The 19,561-nt window shown below is 30.6% G+C and overlaps 8 protein-coding genes across 8 annotated transcripts; 2 read left to right on the forward strand and 6 right to left on the reverse strand.

Annotated features, from left to right (window-relative positions):
- Positions 1 to 2,538: 2,538 nt before the first annotated feature.
- BX663DRAFT_489860 (uncharacterized protein) lies at positions 2,539 to 4,099 on the forward strand (the record flags this gene model as incomplete). Its single annotated transcript, XM_051524927.1, has 8 exons — positions 2,539 to 2,673; positions 2,735 to 2,874; positions 2,931 to 3,091; positions 3,119 to 3,195; positions 3,246 to 3,454; positions 3,519 to 3,764; positions 3,822 to 3,945; positions 4,004 to 4,099. 8 exons carry the CDS (start codon positions 2,539 to 2,541, stop codon positions 4,097 to 4,099), a joined length of 1,188 nt encoding a protein of 395 aa, XP_051378574.1.
- Positions 4,100 to 4,912: 813 nt separating this feature from the next.
- BX663DRAFT_524004 (endoplasmic reticulum vesicle transporter-domain-containing protein) lies at positions 4,913 to 6,661 on the forward strand. The gene is made up of 4 exons (XM_051529590.1): positions 4,913 to 5,163; positions 5,262 to 5,420; positions 5,488 to 5,604; positions 5,664 to 6,661. The coding sequence occupies exons 1-4, from the start codon at positions 5,064 to 5,066 to the stop codon at positions 6,161 to 6,163; spliced, it is 876 nt and encodes a 291-aa protein (XP_051378575.1). The 5' UTR covers positions 4,913 to 5,063; the 3' UTR covers positions 6,164 to 6,661.
- Positions 6,515 to 8,922, reverse strand: BX663DRAFT_524007 (uncharacterized protein). Its single transcript, XM_051529591.1, has one exon. It carries the CDS (start codon positions 8,459 to 8,461, stop codon positions 6,596 to 6,598), a length of 1,866 nt encoding a protein of 621 aa, XP_051378576.1. The 5' UTR covers positions 8,462 to 8,922; the 3' UTR covers positions 6,515 to 6,595.
- A 414-nt stretch (positions 8,923 to 9,336) lies between these two features.
- BX663DRAFT_524008 (uncharacterized protein) lies at positions 9,337 to 10,908 on the reverse strand. The gene is made up of 8 exons (XM_051529592.1): positions 10,651 to 10,908; positions 10,487 to 10,589; positions 10,366 to 10,426; positions 10,166 to 10,304; positions 9,969 to 10,084; positions 9,743 to 9,874; positions 9,604 to 9,663; positions 9,337 to 9,544 (listed from the first exon to the last, which is right to left on the reverse strand). Exons 1-8 carry the CDS (start codon positions 10,830 to 10,832, stop codon positions 9,435 to 9,437), a joined length of 903 nt encoding a protein of 300 aa, XP_051378577.1. The 5' UTR covers positions 10,833 to 10,908; the 3' UTR covers positions 9,337 to 9,434.
- Positions 10,909 to 11,689: 781 nt separating this feature from the next.
- BX663DRAFT_442683 (ABC1 family-domain-containing protein) lies at positions 11,690 to 13,560 on the reverse strand (the record flags this gene model as incomplete). Its single annotated transcript, XM_051523527.1, has 2 exons — positions 11,690 to 12,567; positions 12,657 to 13,560. The coding sequence occupies 2 exons, from the start codon at positions 13,558 to 13,560 to the stop codon at positions 11,690 to 11,692; spliced, it is 1,782 nt and encodes a 593-aa protein (XP_051378578.1).
- A 672-nt stretch (positions 13,561 to 14,232) lies between these two features.
- BX663DRAFT_442808 (P-loop containing nucleoside triphosphate hydrolase protein) lies at positions 14,233 to 16,181 on the reverse strand (the record flags this gene model as incomplete). The annotated part of the gene is made up of 5 exons (XM_051523537.1): positions 14,233 to 14,649; positions 14,760 to 15,506; positions 15,602 to 15,805; positions 15,867 to 15,943; positions 16,016 to 16,181. The coding sequence occupies 5 exons, from the start codon at positions 16,179 to 16,181 to the stop codon at positions 14,233 to 14,235; spliced, it is 1,611 nt and encodes a 536-aa protein (XP_051378579.1).
- Positions 16,182 to 16,293: 112 nt separating this feature from the next.
- On the reverse strand, positions 16,294 to 17,620 carry BX663DRAFT_479742 (Alpha/Beta hydrolase protein; the record flags this gene model as incomplete). The annotated part of the gene is made up of 3 exons (XM_051524327.1): positions 16,294 to 16,482; positions 16,551 to 17,032; positions 17,159 to 17,620. The coding sequence occupies 3 exons, from the start codon at positions 17,618 to 17,620 to the stop codon at positions 16,371 to 16,373; spliced, it is 1,056 nt and encodes a 351-aa protein (XP_051378580.1). The 3' UTR covers positions 16,294 to 16,370.
- Positions 17,621 to 18,170: 550 nt separating this feature from the next.
- BX663DRAFT_524026 (uncharacterized protein) lies at positions 18,171 to 19,109 on the reverse strand. Its single transcript, XM_051529593.1, has one exon. It carries the CDS (start codon positions 18,839 to 18,841, stop codon positions 18,491 to 18,493), a length of 351 nt encoding a protein of 116 aa, XP_051378581.1. The 5' UTR covers positions 18,842 to 19,109; the 3' UTR covers positions 18,171 to 18,490.
- Positions 19,110 to 19,561: the final 452 nt, after the last annotated feature.

The following is a 19,561-nucleotide window of genomic DNA, read 5'->3' on the forward strand; positions in this document are numbered from 1 at the left end:
AGATTCTCAAAATAGATATAGATTAACAGTCAAAAGCTTAAATTGTTTAAAACCCAAAACATATGCCAGACGTTTATACCGTTTCTATATTTCTACTTTTCAAATACAAAAATTGCTTGATCTTGTAGTTGAACAAGGAGTGTCTGTAAAGAAAACAGGATTAGCACTGCATTATGTGAAGTTGTTTAAGGATGATAAAGATAAATGATTTTTCCCATTACCTGTCAAAAAAATAAAAAAATAAAAAGTGTAAAGATTTCTAAAGCATGGGAGTGATCCTAACAAGTAGAACCTGATTAGGTGTGCACCATATAATATTCAAGCTCAATTTGAGAAAGGGAAGGAATCAACTTAATTTGGATTATAAGTGTTCATGTAATAACAAGAAAATAAGCAAAAGTGTATTCTACAACTGAATACTTGAATTATTTTCCATATGACCATTATATTGCGCATTATTACTTGTAAAAGGTTTCGAATAAAAATGCTTTAACTTCTTTTTAACCGTGAATTTAAACTTCATGGCCCCCGCTTTACTTTGACTCTTCTTCATCCTTTTTCGCTTGGGGTATAGGCCTCCGATAATCAATGACAATCTTTTGATTTTGTGTTAGTAATATAATTCTACGTTGTTAACTGAAAGGAAGACTAAAACTAATTTATTGACTCTTTGACTATGCCTCATTTCGAAATACATTGTCTTCAGCTGAATATATTATTTTTCGCTATAACTATTTGCCCTCATATTTATATACATGTTCGTTTGTTTGAAAATATAAAGCTCAGCATATGAGTACGACTTTTACGTCAATAATAGTTTTCCGAATAGTGCTTTAAACTTACAAGTCAACTGGGCTTGTGATTAAACGCTTGTAATTTAATATTAAAATGAATGGTATTTCTTTTCTACAGTATCGTTTTAAAATTTGACATTAATTATTTAAGGGAAATACCTTTATTGGTTGAGTACTAACTCTTATTCTTTTTATAGTTTTTTCTTTGTTATTAAGAACATTTTACCAATATGTTGCCCCTGTATTAAAAGTATCTGATCCAAAGGCTATGGTAGTATCCAGTCAAAAATTAAAAATACCCAAGACATAACTTTGATTTTAGCTCAATTGACTCTTATCAGAATGCAATATTATTTGACACAAATGGTTCCTTCAGGCATCATTGTCTATAATTATCAGTAATCCTATTTTACTAGAATATGTAAAAATGCTCTAAGATTAGTGTGATAAAAAAAAGATGTGGTGAGATGATTATTAATAGTGTAATGTTCACAATAGAATTATTAGCTAAATGCTATATATATATATAATTGATTTGATTTAACTATGACACTCAATTGCACAGTATCACTTGCTTATATTCTTTCGATATTATTTCCATTAAAGCATATTGGTCATGACAAATAAGTAAATAGTTTGTATTGAATAATAATAGCAAACAATATCATTGAGATAAACGATATATGTTATACTATCGCTTTATTGAATAGTTTTCGTACCATTCCTTCATAATGTACATCGTAAACTCACTCTAGAAAATAGTGAACAAAATGCTATTATAATCATCTCTATGTTTAATTCTCTATTTTCTAATACAATTATATATTTGATAAAGATTATATCAAAATTAAGTATAAATAAAATGAGATATTTATTCAACCAAGTATACGGAATACTATTTCTATTCGATATTTTACTTATTATCTATATTGTCTTCATTATGCTTATTTTTTATAGCTGATACGTATCTACTTTCAGTGACATTAAGCATTTTTGTTATACTTATTACCTACTTATTCTCGTATGAATAATAATTTCTAGCAAAAAATTTGAAGATGAAGAAACAAGATACCATAATATAAATAAATATTATTCATTATCAAAACATCCCTTATCATAGGCCATTGAAGCCTCTCGTTATATGCAATTTTAATTAAAAAAAAAAAAAAAAAAAAAAAAAAAAAAAAAAAAAAAAAAAAAAAAAAAAAAAAGAATTAAGGTATATAATAAACTACATCAGTGAAACCTATCCTAACTGTTTGTCAAAATCAGTAATAATTACAATATTATTTGCTTCTTACAAAAAGACAAAATACAACTGTATGCTTTAAATACTAATTCTGAATATACATTTGTATACGTTATATGTGTTATAGGCATTCTATATATTCAGGTATTACTTCACAAATTGAATCTAAAACCATGCATAGTAAAATGTAGTTGTTCCCGTACAACACAAACAAAGCAATAAGAGGAGTTCTTTTACAGATATTTTTTTCATTAATAACGAAGAGTACACACATACATTTTTTAAACAATACATTTACTCCTGTATCATTTTTATTTTTAACTTTTTGGTTTATCTATCATACAATTTAAGATTGAGCAAGGTTCGCTAAAATAATAATAATAAAAGTAAAAAGCCTCCGCGATTTTGATTGGACTGAAGGTTTGACACGTATAAAAAATCAGCAGTAATTATAAAAATTAACTTCTTTGAACAAAAAGACTTTACTTTGATAGAATGAAGAATACAGGCTTAAGTTCTTATCTAAACAAAATTTTTAGTCATATTGGAAATGAAAATGGGAAAAAGTTGGCCTGTTTATATTCTATTAATGATAGTCATGTTAACATGATAATTCATCAAAACTTGGAGGTAATACTATCATGTAAAAAAGATTGTTAAAAAAAAAAACGATTATAATCTTTTAGTATAGATTGATCAGTTAGGCATAAATATGCGACCTAAACTAGAATCGCCTTGGAATGAAGTTACTATTAATCATTTGAAAACTGTAATCTATTATGATCAAGGCGAATACGAAGCAGCTTTTGAATCGCAGAAGGAGCTTGTTCAGTAATGTGTTGTTATGGATAAAATATTCAGTCTTTATTAATTTTTTTTATTATTAGAGCCTTTCAAAGAGGTATGCCAAATATGACGCGATGGTGTTTACCTATTCTTTATGTTATCAACAATGACTTGCGAATAATTGCAACACAAGCAGATATGTCATTAGATACAGCTGTTGAAGGACAGCGTAAAAAATTAGAAGAGGCAGCCAATGTAATTAGTAAATCATTTACTTATTGCATTACAGATAGAGGCATGTTGGCAACTTCAAAGAAATATGGAACTTATTCAATTATTGGTATTTTATTTCGTATTTATTTCAAGGTAACTCTATAATAGATTAATAGTTATGTTATTTACATTTGGATATATAGTTGAAGCAACAAAATCTTTGTAAAAATATTTTGCGTGCTGTGAAAGCAGCAGATATGCCACCTCTTGAGGAATTTCCAAAGAGTGACCGAGTAACATTCAGATATTATTTAGGTCGACTTTATTTTTTGGAAGAAGATTATGCTAAAGCAGAACATGAATTGAATTTAGCATTTAGAGAATGTACAAATAAAAGCATTAAAAACAAAGAGTACATATACACATGTTTACATAAAATGTATTGTTAATAATACTAACTTGGATTATTTTATTAGGCTGATTTTACAGACATTATTACCCATCAAATTAATGAGAGGTATTTTACCAACCACCGTATTATTTAAAAAGTTTCCAAAAGCAAAACAATTGTATGAGAATTTGGCTATTTCGATAAAGAGGGGTAATGTTAAATCATTCAATGTTGCATTGGCTCAATCGGAATCAATGTTAATTCGACAAGGAACTTACTTTGCAATTGAAAAATCCGAAAGCATTGCCATAAGACAATTATTTAGAAAAGTGTAAGATTATATAGTAAGTTTATCTCAAAATAACTTCTAAACCAAATCTTATATTAGATACCTTATTTTGAATAATAATACAAGAATTCCTATTGGTACATTTAAACAAGCATTAGATTTTGAAGGGTTACAGGTAGAAATTGAAGAAGCTGAATGGATGTTAGCCAATATGATATATAAAGTAAGAAAGAAAGAATGAAGGAGAAAATGCTATTAGATTTTTTACTATTATGTATTAGGGATATATGAAAGGCTATTTATCACACGAAAAAATGTTTCTCGTACTCAGTAAAGATAATCCATTCCCTCCTGTTGCTCAGGTAGCTCAGTCTTAAAAATTTGTTCAATTATGAATGCTTTAGTTGAGAAACTTGAAATTATAAAATTAAAATAAAAATACGAATAAGAAGGCTCATATCTTGGGTGAAAAGAATAATGTAAAACTGGCGGCTTCATAGTCTGGCTGGTTAACGAATATTTAAAGCTTCTTAATATATAGTCTATCAGAGTAGCCTAGTTTTTAATTATTATATTTTTAACTCTGATATATAAGCGCAGTCTCTTCTATTAAAGAAATGTAATCTTCAAAGTGTCATTTAAATATGTTTAGAAATCATGTTATTATCAGTTAGTTTACGCTTAAAAAGGAGTCTGTGTTGCTATGTAAGTGCTAAAAACAAAAAAAAACAAAAATAAATACTATTTTTGTTAAGATTTTATTGCGTGGTATTGTAATTATACTTATTAAAGGAATATTTTACTTGAATAATTCAAAGTCGTTACAGAAATGATTTGAGCTTCTTCATATATTTCTTGATCTGAATTAAATACATCTGTCCAATAGCAAGCAAACAATATGTTTAAGAATATATTGTTAAATGTTATAGATATGACTGCATCCATCTTTAACTATAATATTTATTACAGCCCAACTTTATTGATCAATTTGTGTCTATTCGCAGAAGCAAACATCAATTTTTATACAAGAAGAATTCTGATAACAAACAATAATATTTAATCTTTATCAATCACTCTATTCTATGCTAATTGTCTGAATACTTTACTTTAAAGTCTACTGATCGTTTAAACTGTAGATTCCTTTAGTTATGGCCTTTTTTTTTATAAAAATATTTACTTATACAAGAATAATGCGATTAAGATTTTGCTCAAGATTGAATAGGAGATTCATAAAATTATTATACATTTTTATTTATTTTTATTTTTATTTTATTTTATTTTTTAATATTTGCAATGAGCAAATAATCTTTTCTTACTTTTTTTTTTTACTTTGTTATAAAGATGGCCAAGAAAGGTTTTTTATTTGGCAATCTACGACAACTAGATGGTTATGCAAAAACTTTAGACGATTTCCGTGTTAAAACAGTGACAGGCGCATCAGGTACATCATCTTCATGCTAGCATTTTTGAAATTGTATTTTTTCTTCATTCAATAATAATAATAATAATAATAATGACAATTAATCTTCTTGCATGTAGTCACTATTATAAGTACACTTATTATTCTTACTCTCGTTTTCTCTGAATTAATTGCATATAGAACACCTATTTGGAAACCAAGTCTAGTGGTAGATAAAAGTAGAAAAGAAAAAATGCCAATCAACTTTAACATCACCTTTCATAACATTCCTTGTCATAGTAAAGAAAATGAAAGAAAATCAAATACTATATTTATCCAACTTAACTCATCTTACTTATAATTTAGTGTTGAATGTGGACATTATGGATGATACTGGGGAACATTCTTCTAGTTATTCTCAAGATATTACTAAAGTTAGACTCAGTTTAGATGGCATTCCGCTGGAAGTTGGAGAAACTGTTCGTAAGTTTTTGTTAACGATCATCTATATTTAATCATTAATTTTTTTTTTCTTCTTTTAGCTTTGGGAGATCAAACAGGAGATGCTTCAAAAGCATTGCAGCCAGCAGAGGAATGTGGAAGTTGTTATGGCGCTAGATCTTTGCGTGAGGATGGTTGCTGTAATACATGTCAGGATGTACGCGAAGCGTATGTCAAGATGGGTTGGGGTAGGGTAGATATGAAAAAAATTGATCAATGTATACGAGAAGGCTGGTTAGAGAAACTTGAAAAACAGTCAAAAGAAGGATGTAATATCCATGGTCATTTATTGGTCAATAAGGTAAGAGGCAATTTTCATATTGCCCCTGGTGAGGCCTTTCAATCTAGTTCAATGCATATACATGATCTTAGGGAGTTTGCTGCTGGTGCTCCAGATGGACATAAATATGATTTTAGTCATACAATTCATAAATTAAAATTTGGACCTGATACAAAGGATGAAACTGAAGATATTTTAGCTGTTACTAATGCTTTAGCTGGTGTATCTAAATCTACAAGTGAAAGTAATAGGCGAAATTAATCTACCTATCATATCAGATTTATTTATTTATTTTTCTTTTAGGTAACTCTATGTATCAATATTTTTTAAAAATTGTATCTACAAAGCTTGTTCCCATTCATGGCATCCCTACTTTAACAAACCAATATTCTGTGACGCAAAACGAAAAAAAGAACATAGTAAATGGACTACCTGGTGTCTTCTTTATGATGGAAATATCACCAATGCAAATTACTTACAATGAGACACGTACTTCATTTAATAGTTTCCTAACTGGTGTCTTGGCTATTGTTGGAGGTGTATTCACTGTAGCTGGATTAATTGACCGAATTGTTTATAGAGCAGAGAGAGCATATAAAAAGAAAGTAGAACTGGGAAAAACATTATAAAAAATAACATAAAATAAAGAACATGTATTCTTTTTAATCTATAATAATTTATTTATTTATTTATTTATAATCTTTCCTTAACCCAACCTTCGAGACCATTGGCTAACCAAATTTCTTGAACACTCTTTCCAAGAGCACCAACATTATATAATTTCTCTTCCTTGTTTTCTTTACGAACAATCATTTTTCCTTCAGCTACATGAATTGTGATATGCCATCCTGTTCGCTTTGTCAAATCTGCTGTACCTATCTCTGCCTTCAAATCATTTACTAATTCAGGTGATTCAATTAATAATAATGCATTATTAACTGAATTTCTCTTGAAAATATCAGAATAAGAACCAGCTACCATTATTTGAATATCTCGAGATTTAATGGCTGTGGCAGCTTGTTCTCGAGAAGATCCTGTACCAAAGTTAAATCCACCGACAAGTACATCACCAGATTTAGCAATATTCACAAAATTGGGGTCATAGTTTTCCATAACAACCTTCTTCATATCATCGGCTGTTAAATCATCATTATAAGTATATTTTCCGGGATAAATACCGTCTGTGTTCAAGTTATCGGCTGGACAGAAAAGAATTTCTCCTTGAATAATAGAAGGGAAATTAGGAAGGACTTCAGTTTTTGTTGATGTATCTTGTTTGATATCATTTGAGATATGTTTGATAGTAAATTTAGGTTCTTGATACTTCTGCGCAATATCGCTAGGACCTGCAATTTTACCTGCCAACGCAGAAGCTGCTACAACAGCAGGGGAAGCCAAATAGGCCAGGGCGTTAGGGGAACCCATACGTCCCTTGAAGTTTCTATTTGTAGCTGAGATTCCAACTTCACCTTCCTTTAATAAACCTTTACCAAGTCCCACACAAGGTCCACAGCCTGCAGGTAATACCTTGGCTCCTGCATCTATTAATGTCTGCCAATCACCTGCTTCTTCTGCTTCCTTTTGTACTTCAGAACTTGCTGCTGCTACATAAAACTCAACTCCTTCCTTGACTTTCTTATCCTTTAGAATTTGAGCGGCTTGCTTTAGATCACTTGCACGTGAATTAACACAAGATACTAGATATGCTTTATTAATTTTAATATTTTGACTTTCTAATTCAGCAATAGGTGTTGCAACCTTCACGCTATTAGGACCAGATACATGAGGAGATAATGTTGAAAGATCAAGAGTTAAGATTTTCGTATAATTAGCATTAGGTGATGGTGTAATAGGATTCTCAATTAAAGCTTGAATGGTATTATCATTAATACGAGGATGTATACGCTTTTCACTATCAGGATAAAGTTTGTTTAAAACATATTCGATACGCTTTTGACGTTTGCGAAGGTAATCAATTGTAAGTTGATCTACAGGAAAGACACCTGCTAAAGCTCCCCATTCAGTTGTCATATTTGCAATAGCCAAACGATCCTCTACCGAAATACTAGAAAGCGCTTCTTGAGAACCATGAAATTCAATAGCTGTATTTAACACTTGATCCTTGTTGAATAATCCACAGAGTGTGATAATCACATCTTTACCTGTAACTCCTTGAGGTAATTTACCGGTTAATTCTAATTTGACAACAGGTGGAATTTGCCACCATGTTCGTCCTGTAGCCCAAATTGCAGCAGCATCTGTTCGAACAATAGGTGTACCTAATGCACCAATCCCACCATACATGTTGGAATGTGAATCAGAAGCCACTGTTAAAGTATTAGGAAATGCATAGCCTTCTTCAATCATCACTTGATGTCCAATACCACGACCTGCTGGATAAAAGTCAACACCATGTAGTTTAGCCCAACTTTCAATATTAGCGTACTTTTGGAGATTCTTTTCCGATTTATTTTGGACATCATGATCCAAGGCATATACAGGTTGCTTATTATTATATATTTTGGTAGCACCAATCGACTTGAACCTACATACAAACATAATATTAATCTATGCATGCATGTTATATAATATTATATTTTATTTTTTACTTGGGAATAACGGCACCAGTATTATCATGGGTTAATACGTGATGAGGACATATGGTGACATAATCACCACTTTTAACTTTATAACCTTCAGGAAGGTCTACTGCATATTTTTGTACAATTTTTTCTATCAAGTTTTGAGTATCGGTCACTGAAGAATTACTTGCATAATTTCGATGAAGAGAGGGTATAATACGTTGATAGGGTATTAATGTAGTTTGAATACGTGAACGATAAGCAATTCTAGATGAGAAAGATAAAATCATTATTAAAGCAGAGTTGGAATAAAATGTAGGAGGAAAAAGGATATACCAAGTATCTTAAATCAAATAAACAAATAAAATAAAAAAGATTAGATTATCCATCTTCGCCAAATTTGGCAGGTGAAAATCTTCTGTAAAGATTGATTCGGAGATAATAAAATATGCTTTTTTTAAAAGAAAACCCCTTATTTAATGAAGCATACATGCTTGATTACATTATAATTAGAAGCATGTAAAACTATACTTCCTTGTTATATAACATAGTTCATTTTGTCTATAATAACTAGAGACAGTGTACCTACTGAAAAATTTTGATGTAATTTCGAAGCAATACATATACAATTCACATAATAGAACAAAATATAGGATTGAAAAGACTGTTATTATGAACTAAGTGATGACGACTACAATTATTCTGGAGTCTTTATAAAATCCTCTAAGAGGAATGACTGCCAAACATGGCAGATGATAGAATAGATTAAATATTTGCATTATTCTAAATTTATATATAAAAAATAATAAAAGATTAAAGGAAATAAGCTATAATGAGAATAGTTAAAATACTCTCAAAACAAAGAAATTGCTTTCTAGTTACTTTATTGAGTAGTAACAAGAAGGGAACATGTATTAGTATTGGATAAATATGAAAAGATTAGCTATTTATTAAATATTATATTTTGTGATAGCAGCTTTAAGTTGTGCCTTCAGTTTAGGAATGACTTCATCTGCATATGCTTTCATTTCAGAACCTTTGTTAACAGAACTAGATAAATCTGTCATATAAATTGATCAATTAGTGTATTAGGCCTCCTTGGTAACTCACTTAACTTACCTAAAGGTCTTATAGGTTCCATAATCTCAAGACCCTTTGGAAGTGCCATCAAAGTCTGGACTATATTTATGTAGAAACCCATTTAATATATACACTTTATAAAAGGACTATTATGTTGTGTAAAAGAAGATATACTTACTATTCATAGATTCATCTGCAAATAAGGTTAAAACACCATCTACAACTGTTTGCATAGGTGTCCTAGGGCAAAGTTTAACATATGTTTGTAAGGGTGTCTCTAGATTAGTAATAGACTGGATTAAATCAGTTTCTATTAAGCATGTTATATAAATAATTAATATTTGTTATGTTAATTGGATTTGGACCTCTCCCCCTTTTTTTTGTTGTTGTTGTTGTTGACTTACCAACCCAATAAGGACATAAAGCATTCACGCGAACATTACAAATGCGTGGTAAGAAATCAAATGAACGAGTATAACCAATAACTGCATGTTTAGATGCATTATAGCTTGCAAACTCACTACAATGCAACAATAAAAAAAAATATTCTGTCATTTTCTTTTTTTCTTTCAATTTTTTTTTAAACTGTGCATTAAATTACAAAGAAGAATAAAAGCCTGCTACTGAAGCGAGATGAACAATAGAGCCACCACCTCTTTTAGCCATATGTAAGACTGCGACTTTAGTCCCTTTAATAACAGCTGTTGTATTAATGTCAATAATCCTCTCATCTAACTGGTCTATAAAATTAATTTGAATCAATTAAAAAAAAATCCTATTTTTAAGAGTATCATTATTTACCATCCATTGGTGAAAAAGTAGAGTTAGCATTGGAACCAATACCAGCATTCAGTAAAGCAAGCTATGAATAAGCAACATAATAAATATCATTTTAAAGTATATGTTTAAAGAATAACTTTACATCAACACCTCCAAATTCATGTTCAGCTAACTTAAAAAGAGCTTGATTGTCTGCATACTTTGTTACGTCTGTACGGATAAATATAGCCACTTTTTCGTTAGCTCTATTATAAACCATATGAGTCTAGTAATTAATACTATTCTTTTTCTTTTTTTATTCTTTACAACTCATTATAGGTATTCACAAGTACTTGACCTTCCGCTTCAAGGATATCACCAATAACAACTTTGGCGCCTCTTTTAATTAAAGCATCTGCAACAGCCTTACCAATACCACGACTACCACCTGTAATTACTGCAACTTTGTCTTTAAAATTATTTCCGAAAATGTGTTCACCTGTAATCATTTTATTAGTACAATTTAATCAGAAATATAAATGCAAAACGGCTGCTTTTATAGTTTTTTTTTTTTTTTTTTTTTTTTTTTTTTTTTTTTTGGACACAAATACTTGAACTACCTTTTGATATCCTCGGTTATGGGAAATCAACAGGAATTAATCTCCAAAATAGACAGATATATATACATGTGTGTGTGTGTGTGTGTGTGTGTGTATGTGTATGCATATTTTTGTTAACAAGACTCGCTTTCATTTTTCTCAACTGATAAATTGTGCATGATCGAAAGTTAGTATTCCAGTAATCTCCCCCCCCCAGAATACAGTTCATGTTGGGTTAACCTATTCTAAACCTTATTAGAATATATGCTTTACTTTAGAAAAAAAAAAAAAAAGAGGTCAATGTTTTAAAACAATCTTTCTTAAAATCCAATACATTCCTTTTTTTTTTCTTCTCCTTACAAAAGTGTTTATAATAGCTTTTCAAAATATTCCTATGAATTTCAATTTTATACAAGAATATCTATTGCTGTATTTCGCTAAACTCCATAGGTTAACACTCTGTTAATAATAAATAAAAAAAATTCTCTGGTTATTATTATTATACTTATATGAACAAGCTTAATTATTAGGTCAACAAAAAGGAAATAGGATGCTAGCTTAATGGAATATAGCATATATCAATTCACTTTCCTATATACTAAGCATAATATAAAGATATATAGTTTAGATATTGATACCATTGGTCTATTTAACATTTTACACAAATACTATCCATCGTATATTAACTTTTTCTTTGTATCAAAAACAAACAAAATATAACAAAATATAACAAAAAAAAAAGAGGTATACTATACAAAGTTCTATTCTTATTTTAAAGGCGCTATCAAGGCTGCAATATCTGTTGGCTTATGCTTATATTTTCGTTTTTCTTCTTCAAATATACTACGATGCCATATCAAAGACCATTGAGTACGAGCATTTGCTTGTAATCGATAGAACCATAAACCATATTCTAGGCTTTGATATTCCCACCAAGATACGATTAAACTTTTAATTAATTGTAGGCTATTCATAAACTGGCTTGATTCTCGTATACGGCTCAAGAGGTGTGATTTAGCATCTAACCAAACAGCTTCTGCACAAAATTTACCCATCAAAGCATAGGTCATATATTTATCTCCAGACTGCCTTAATGTCTCATCAAGTCCTCTCAAGAGATCACATGTCTTTAACAATAATAATACAATCCGCGGTAATGTTTCTAGAATATCATAAATACGTGTAACAAAATTCTTTGCACGTCCAGAGACACGCTTGACCTCAGTAATTGTACGATCTGAAGAGAGATCAGCTGCTTCGATCGTAGACCATTCACGTCCAGTCAAAAGAGATGCAAATAAACGATGAGATTCAGGACGACAACCAACACGTAATGAGTATTTACGAATACCCTCTTCATCTCCACGAATCAAAGATGTCCATAAATGTGCATAGTCTGTACGAAGCTCATCAGTTAATGTACGATAGAGACCATGATCTAATAGAACAAGGTCAAATTTAAATTTCGATTTAGGATCCTTAGCAGGTCGAATCAGTATATTGCCTGGATGTGGATCACAATGTACAAACCCATCAAGGAACATCATTTTAGAAAACACCTGTGTTATCTCCGTCGATACTTGTGATGGATCAATACCATGCGTCTTCATATATTCCATATTATCTATACGGGCTCCTTCAATAACTATAATAACAACACAAAAAAAAACACCACAACAAGTAAGTATTCATTCAAATAATAATAAAAAGGTAAGGTATTTAAAATAAACTTACATTCCATACAAAGAATTCTTCTTTTGGCCCAAACAATATCAGGCACAACTAATGCTGTAGTATGATGTTTCCTTTCATATTCAAAATTTTTTTTTACTCGGTAACTATTGTCTGCTTCATGTTCAAAATTCATCTCTTGAGGTAATGATTCCTTCATTTCCTGTAAGATCCATTCAAAACCAAAGTCGGGGAATATACGTTTTATGGTATCCACTAAGAATGTCACAGTAGTGAGATCAATTTGGGAGAATTCATCGAGACGCGGATGTTGAAATTTGACAGCTACCCATTCATGCTTCTGCCGTAGCCGGGCTTTATGAACCTGTGCTAGGGATGCTACACCAAGAGGCGTCCAATCAAATTCATCAAATACTTCATCTAAGGGTTGTCCATAATCTGACAAAAAGAGTTGACGAATGTCTTCCGCAGAGGATGGGTCACATCGATCCTGTAGTACTGCTAAGGTTGTTGTCCATTCTAAAGGTAGAATATATGTCATGGCCGAAACATGTTGGCCAAGCTTAACATAAATGCCTCCAAGTCTTTGCAATCCATCTAAAACTCGTTCTGCACATCGTTGATGACATTGTTGCCTAGCTTCTAGTCGTTTTTCTTCTGTTTCATATTTTTTCATTTGTGTCCTTTTATAGTCGAGAGCAACGTTAATACCCACTTTAGTCGCTATACTGATGCGTTGCATGGCTATAGCAAAATGTCGTACTCGATGTTGATAGTCAGATTCATACCATTGAAACCCTGCAACTGAACATACAGCTGCTGTTGTACCTCCTAAATACAAATATTTCTTCTTTTGTCTTGTAACTTGTTGTGTTGTATATAATCTATTTGCTCTATAGAATAATAATTTCTTATTTAGCCTCACTGCTTTTGTTACAATGCTCATTATGTAGACATTGAACAGCTAATGAGTTATAAAGGAAAATGGTAAAAAAAAAAAAGAACTAGTAATAAAAAAAAGAAAAAATTACTATAATAAATTGCAGGGTTTATATTTTATTTTACTTTATTTTTTTCGGCGTCTCGAACTTTTTTCTTTTTTCTTCTTTTATTGAAAAAAGTTAATGTCATTGTTTTATTTGAATTCTTATTAATAATAGTTATATTACATGTATATTTTTAACAAATAGCACTTGTATTAAAAGAATTAAAATATTAATATTTTAACTTATTTTTTTTTTGTCAAAAGGAATATATACATGATCAGATTTCACGGATTATATGAATTCGAAAACTAATCTTTATTTATCAATCAATAATAGCTGATATTTTTCATGAACTACATTATATTATGTGTTGTCATTATTATCTTATGCAAATTTGCAGCCATGACAAGGTTCATGTTTTTGACATGTACCTGCTATTGCTATTATGAAGAAAAAAAAAAATAAAATGAAAAAAGCTCGACATTTCAATGAGTAACTAAATTTAAAATTATTACTTTGATCAACGATTTATAAAATATACGTGAAACCTATTATCCTAATCTATTATATAATTCAACAATAACAACAAAAAAGGAAGAAGAAGAAAAAAAGCAATTCCCTTGAATATTTTATCAAAACTTCCTTTTTGGCATTAAAGTAGGAGGTAATCTTTCAGGTAACTGAGTGGCCCCATTTCGAGCTGCTTGTATCAAATGCATGGCAATAGAAAATTCATCAATATCCATGTACCCATCGTTATCAAAATCAGCTAGTCGCCAGATATGTGCTAGTTGATCGTTGGGCAATCGACTTTCCATCAACACAGGCTTCACATCAGCACCAGCTACTTTACCATGACGAGGACCTAAGGATTGAAATCGAGGTAAATAAACATTTTTATCGATAGAATCAAAGTCCCAGTAAGAAGGTGGGAATTCGCCTGTTCCAGGTATCATCTCTGCTTGGAACGGATTTCTTTCACTCTGAGTTAACTCTGGATTTATAGTTGGAAATTGTGACATGAGTTTAGGAAGATCATTAGATAAAGCCTAGATATATAGTATTATATACAGCTAGTTCCTTTCTTTCTTCACTCCCTCCCTCCCTCCCTCTCCTCCACACACCTGTTTCTATTATCATTATCATCGCGTATACCTACCTCATCTACTTTTTCCAGCAAGTCATCTTTCAATGATTTGAATTTGTCCATATCATAAAGGGCTAAACTTTGTCTAAACCGATCTGGATTAGGAAAATCTCCTGATGGTAAATGGTATTTTTGTTGAATCTTGCCAAATTCAGCTTCAATATTCTTTAAAAGTGCTTCTTGTTTCTTTTTCTTACCAAACATTGCAGGCATTTCTTTCTTAAAATGGCTTATGATGAGGGCATGCACACGTGCTAAACGAGCACGTTTTACAATCTCATTGATCTTTCTGATCGCAGCATTTCTTTTAAGTTCTCTTAAATCCTTCAACAAATCTTTTGATTCCGCCTCAATGAGGTCACGACAATCCTCAAAACAGTTGGGGGGTTTCTCAGTCCAAAAGGAACTTAAATAGACACGCATCACTTCAGGTGTCTGCACGACTTTACCAAGGGACCACATCATCGCACCATAAACACGCATGAGTTGTTGTTGACTTACCATGTCACTCTTATTAAGCACCACCCGGACTTTTTCTTCTTGTCCTCTAAGACAATGGATGGCTAACTTGAATTCATTTGAGATATCTAGCTTGTGCGAATCAAACATTAAAAGAATCAAATCTGATCTCTCTGCGAACCATTCAATCACTTTTGTAAAATCATATCCTCGCTCAACCAACTGTTTATCCCCTGCTAAAATTCCTGGTGTGTCAATAATCGTCATATTTTCTAATACATTTGAGTTTGTTTGAGAGACCTAGAGTAGCGCATAAGTTTTTTTTTTTAAGTTGTTGTTGTTGATATTGTTGTTATTGTTGTTTTCCTTCCTTGAGGAAATATAATGTATTATACCTGAAATCGTGATAAGAAGGCTTGACCAAATCGATTAAGACCTTGAAAGGGTAAGTCTTGATTGACAGCAGCAGCATTTCCTGGAATAACACGTTCCTCTGCTCCATACATGACCGAAACAAATCGATCTGTTGTTGGTTCAACACCGATATGTTCACCAGGATAGGCTTTATCTAATAAGAAACGAATAAAAGTTGTTTTACCCTAAAATAATAATACTGTTTGAGTATGCAATAGACCTAATATGAATGACATTGTGTTTTACTGTAGAATATTGACCAATAAGAAGCACGATTGGTTTTGCCTCAATATCTGAGTCAGTTAAAGGAGCTGAATGAAAACCTAAATCAAGTATTTATCAAAGAGAATTGTTTCAGACATATAAAATCAAATTGTTTGTTTATTAGTATATACCTTCAAAATTATATGTAACTTCTAAAGGTTTTATTTTATGTTTATAGATTCGTTTAATTCCTTCAAGGACTTTGTTGTATTCAGCATCTTCAAATGTCTGAGGTGTACTTTGTGAAATTGTGTCTTGTCTTTCTTTACCATTCTTTTTTTTAAAATGTAAAGACATGCTTAATGTGGAATTCAAATAAAAATAAATAAATAAGTAGATAAATAAATAAATATAAAAGAGAGTAAAGGGCTATAGAAGTTTTAGTTTTATTAATATAATATAATATATTATATTATTATTATTATATTATGAAAGAGGGGAGGGGAGGGGTTGGGGTTACTACATAAATTATAACTCAGTTATTTATTAGTGTCCTTCTTGATATAGACGAGTGGCTAGTTCCATGTAGAAATCGATAGTATTGAATCTATTAGTATTATTCGAAAAGAAATTACTGCGAGTATGTCTCCATCTATATCTTTTTTTTACTAACTAGTATGAGTATTACATAATACAATCCAAGTATAATAAATATATAGAATATACCTTTGACCATTTAGATCCCAATGATCAGCGTCCAAGGTCTTGATATAGTGTCCCCATTTTGCACTTTCTACACTAACAAGACCATCATTTTCACCTTCCTTTTCTCTGATCCATTTTGAAGGTAGATTGAGTAAGGACCAAGGAGGGAAAGAAGCATTGGCACCATAAGAATAATAAGCAACCTTTGGATCATTCGGGGTGTGAGGATTAAAATGATGCTTACAATAATCTGTACTCAAGTTAGCATAAGCCTCTGTATCTACCAGTCGAATGAATTGATTTAAAAATTTGTTTTTATTCTTACTGGTCAATCCAGCTGCTACTAAAGCTGCATCACTCGTCATGGTGCCTACACCAATATGATCTCTAAACCAATCCATTACAGGAGAACCTCGGTGAGGAGTCGAAATGGTTGTTAAAGATTTAATTTTATAAGGTCGATCTAACATGTGTGTAATTAAATATCGACAGTCTAAACCACCCTATTTTATGACTTTAATGTATAAGTCTATGTATCCATAAATAGATCTATTATTCATATAAATATACATATTTGTATGGTATGGTATGGTATGTATGTATATTTAATTTATTTATTTACAATATACCATTGAATGAGCTACAAAATTAATGTCCTCTTTTAAAATAGACTTTAAAATTTGATGTAAAGTATACGCTCGAAGCCAAATACTTCCTGTAGATGGCACCTTTGTCACAATCACTTTTGCACCTAGTTTGGCTAATGCATTCTCTATTCCTCCCCAATAATGTATTTGCAATAAAGGGAAGGCATCAGGTCCAAGTTTATCAAATCCATAAAGACCATGACATAAAACAATAGGTGCTCGAGGAGGTATATAATAGGATGTAACTGGAATATTTAAGCCATTTGCTGTTGTTGTTGTTGTTGTTGCTGTTACAACTATGGCATCATGACCCGATTTTATAAGACGAGGATAAAGTACAACTGATTTCTTATTACTATCTGTAGAAGATTTCCTTATATTGGCTTTATTAAGTAAAGCATTTCGTAACTGATGTGCAATCTGTGTCAATGACAACAGTGCCATGATGTATAATAAAGTTCAATGTTAAGAATGATGATGATGACTCTCGGTTCTAAATGAAAAAAAAAAATCAACTAAATAAAATTAAAAAAGTAAATAAATAAAATAAAATGCAATGAAACGCAATGAAATACAATGGAATAAAATAAAATAAAATAATCAATTTTTGCCAATCAAAAATTGTGGGGTTATCTGACTGAAGAATTATTTTTAATAATTTCTATATTTGCTACAAGTATAAATCCAATTTTCTTTTTCTATTCAGCTGGTTAAATACATGCATTTTTCCATGTATTTTTTTTTTTTTTTTTTTTTTTTTTTTTTTTTTTGTAGTCATTTACTATTGATATCATAAGGGAATAAATGTGTTTTATTTACTCTATTAGTATATTTATTACATATATTATTACTAAAAAGGGGGAGGGGGTGGCATTAAACTAATTACAAATAATAAAAGTCTTGCATAAAGTAGATAAAAGGAACTTTATGGCTTAAATGTATATAAATTATAATATTAACTGAATTAATTAGAAAGACATTTGATTTTATATTACAGCGTTTATTTATTTTTGATTGATATGATAGAAAATAAGAAATTATACAGTTAATAATCAATAATGTGTATAATAAATATATATAGAAAAGTGGAGTAAAGCGAGACTGATAGAGTTAGGGAATATGCGTACATTAGAGATAATAATAAAATTGGGATAATTTGAAGTCAATACAAGTTTGTTTGTTATCTTTGAGGGAAATGAATAATATAGTTCGCTCTTCTAAAGGTATATATATATATATAAGAGGGAGGGAAAGTAATAAGTGTATGTATGCATGTTATAGATATGTATGATGGATATGTCAAATAGGAAAGATTTAGATACTATTGGCTATTTTTTCAGCATAACGCTCTTGACGATTCATTTGGATATCAATGGCTTTACCAGTAATCCAAAGGAAAGTAGTAACACTAATGGCAATGTAAAAGAAGGTACCACCTTGCAAGATAGTAGGGCTATTGAAACTACCATTCTTATTATTTTTGGCAGTAGTAGTTGTCTTTTTAGCTGCTGGTTCATTAGCTGGAGAGGAATGAGTTTCTTTTTCTTTTTTGCTACCAGTAGCATGATCACCATCATTTCCTGAACTAACAGTTGGGGAACTAGCATTTTCAGATTGACTACCAGATGCTTTTGTGTGTCCATTTTCTTCATCAGTACGTCGCATAAAAGTAATTCGACGAGTTAGTTCTTCTTCAATATTATCACCGGTTAACTAAAAGAAGGGATATTATAATATTAGGGTTAATACTTTGAAAATATTTAAATCTATACAAAGCATTAAAAAACAATCTATCTATTCTTTACCAATTGAGTAGAGGGATAGCTCATAGCCACCTCTGCGCGAACAATACTTAAAATAGTGAATAAAAATGCAAGTGCAATAATAGAGAAACGCATCTTTAAAAATTGATAAAATAAACGTAAATGTGTGTGGATATATGAAAAATTGACAATCCAAAGACCCTTTTTATATATAATTGTTTTGAAGATCCTTTTTTTTTTTGTTGCACCCCAAGATCATTATTGATTAACCGGTAACATGGGTACTCCACTTTGTTTAATTCCGAAGCTGTACAACAATATAATCGGTATCTGATTTTAACTAAAAAATATTATCAGATTTTTTTTTTAATTTAAAGATCCGTTAAGGTCTGTTTATCATTTGTAAACATAAACTAACTTTGTGTACATCTATACCTTTGCAATTGCATTACTAACATCATTTTCTCCTTTTTTATCTTTTTTTTTTGTTCGTCCTTAAAATGAAGTCCTTCTAATAACAAATTCATAACAATGTATTAAAATAGATTAAAACTTACTATAAAATCTACATTGTAATGACGCGAATTAGACTAAAAAAATGTCCGATTACAATTGGGATACA

This window comes from Cokeromyces recurvatus (genome assembly GCF_025118155.1).
Source record: "Cokeromyces recurvatus strain NRRL 2243 chromosome Unknown BX663scaffold_38, whole genome shotgun sequence".
Classification (NCBI taxonomy): Eukaryota; Fungi; Mucoromycota; class Mucoromycetes; order Mucorales; family Mucoraceae; genus Cokeromyces; species Cokeromyces recurvatus.

Bases quoted from the DNA above. Each gene is read 5' to 3' on its own strand.
- BX663DRAFT_524008 (XM_051529592.1), bottom strand. From the start codon at position 10,832: ATGATTACAGGTGAACACATTTTCGGAAATAATTTTAAAGACAAAGTT. The intron at 10,590-10,650 runs GTAAAGAATAAA...GGTTTATAATAG, and splicing joins GTGAATACCTATAATGAGTT to AGCTAACGAAAAAGTGGCTA. The intron at 10,305-10,365 runs GTAAATAATGAT...TTAATTTTATAG, and splicing joins TACTTTTTCACCAATGGATG to ACCAGTTAGATGAGAGGATT.
- BX663DRAFT_524026 (XM_051529593.1), bottom strand. From the start codon at position 18,841: ATGCGACGTACTGATGAAGAAAATGGACACACAAAAGCATCTGGTAGT.
- BX663DRAFT_524007 (XM_051529591.1), bottom strand. From the start codon at position 8,461: ATGTTTGTATGTAGGTTCAAGTCGATTGGTGCTACCAAAATATATAAT.
- BX663DRAFT_524004 (XM_051529590.1), top strand. From the start codon at position 5,064: ATGGCCAAGAAAGGTTTTTTATTTGGCAATCTACGACAACTAGATGGT. The intron at 5,421-5,487 runs GTAAAGAAAATG...CTTATAATTTAG, and splicing joins TCATAACATTCCTTGTCATA to TGTTGAATGTGGACATTATG. The intron at 5,605-5,663 runs GTAAGTTTTTGT...TTCTTCTTTTAG, and splicing joins GGAAGTTGGAGAAACTGTTC to CTTTGGGAGATCAAACAGGA.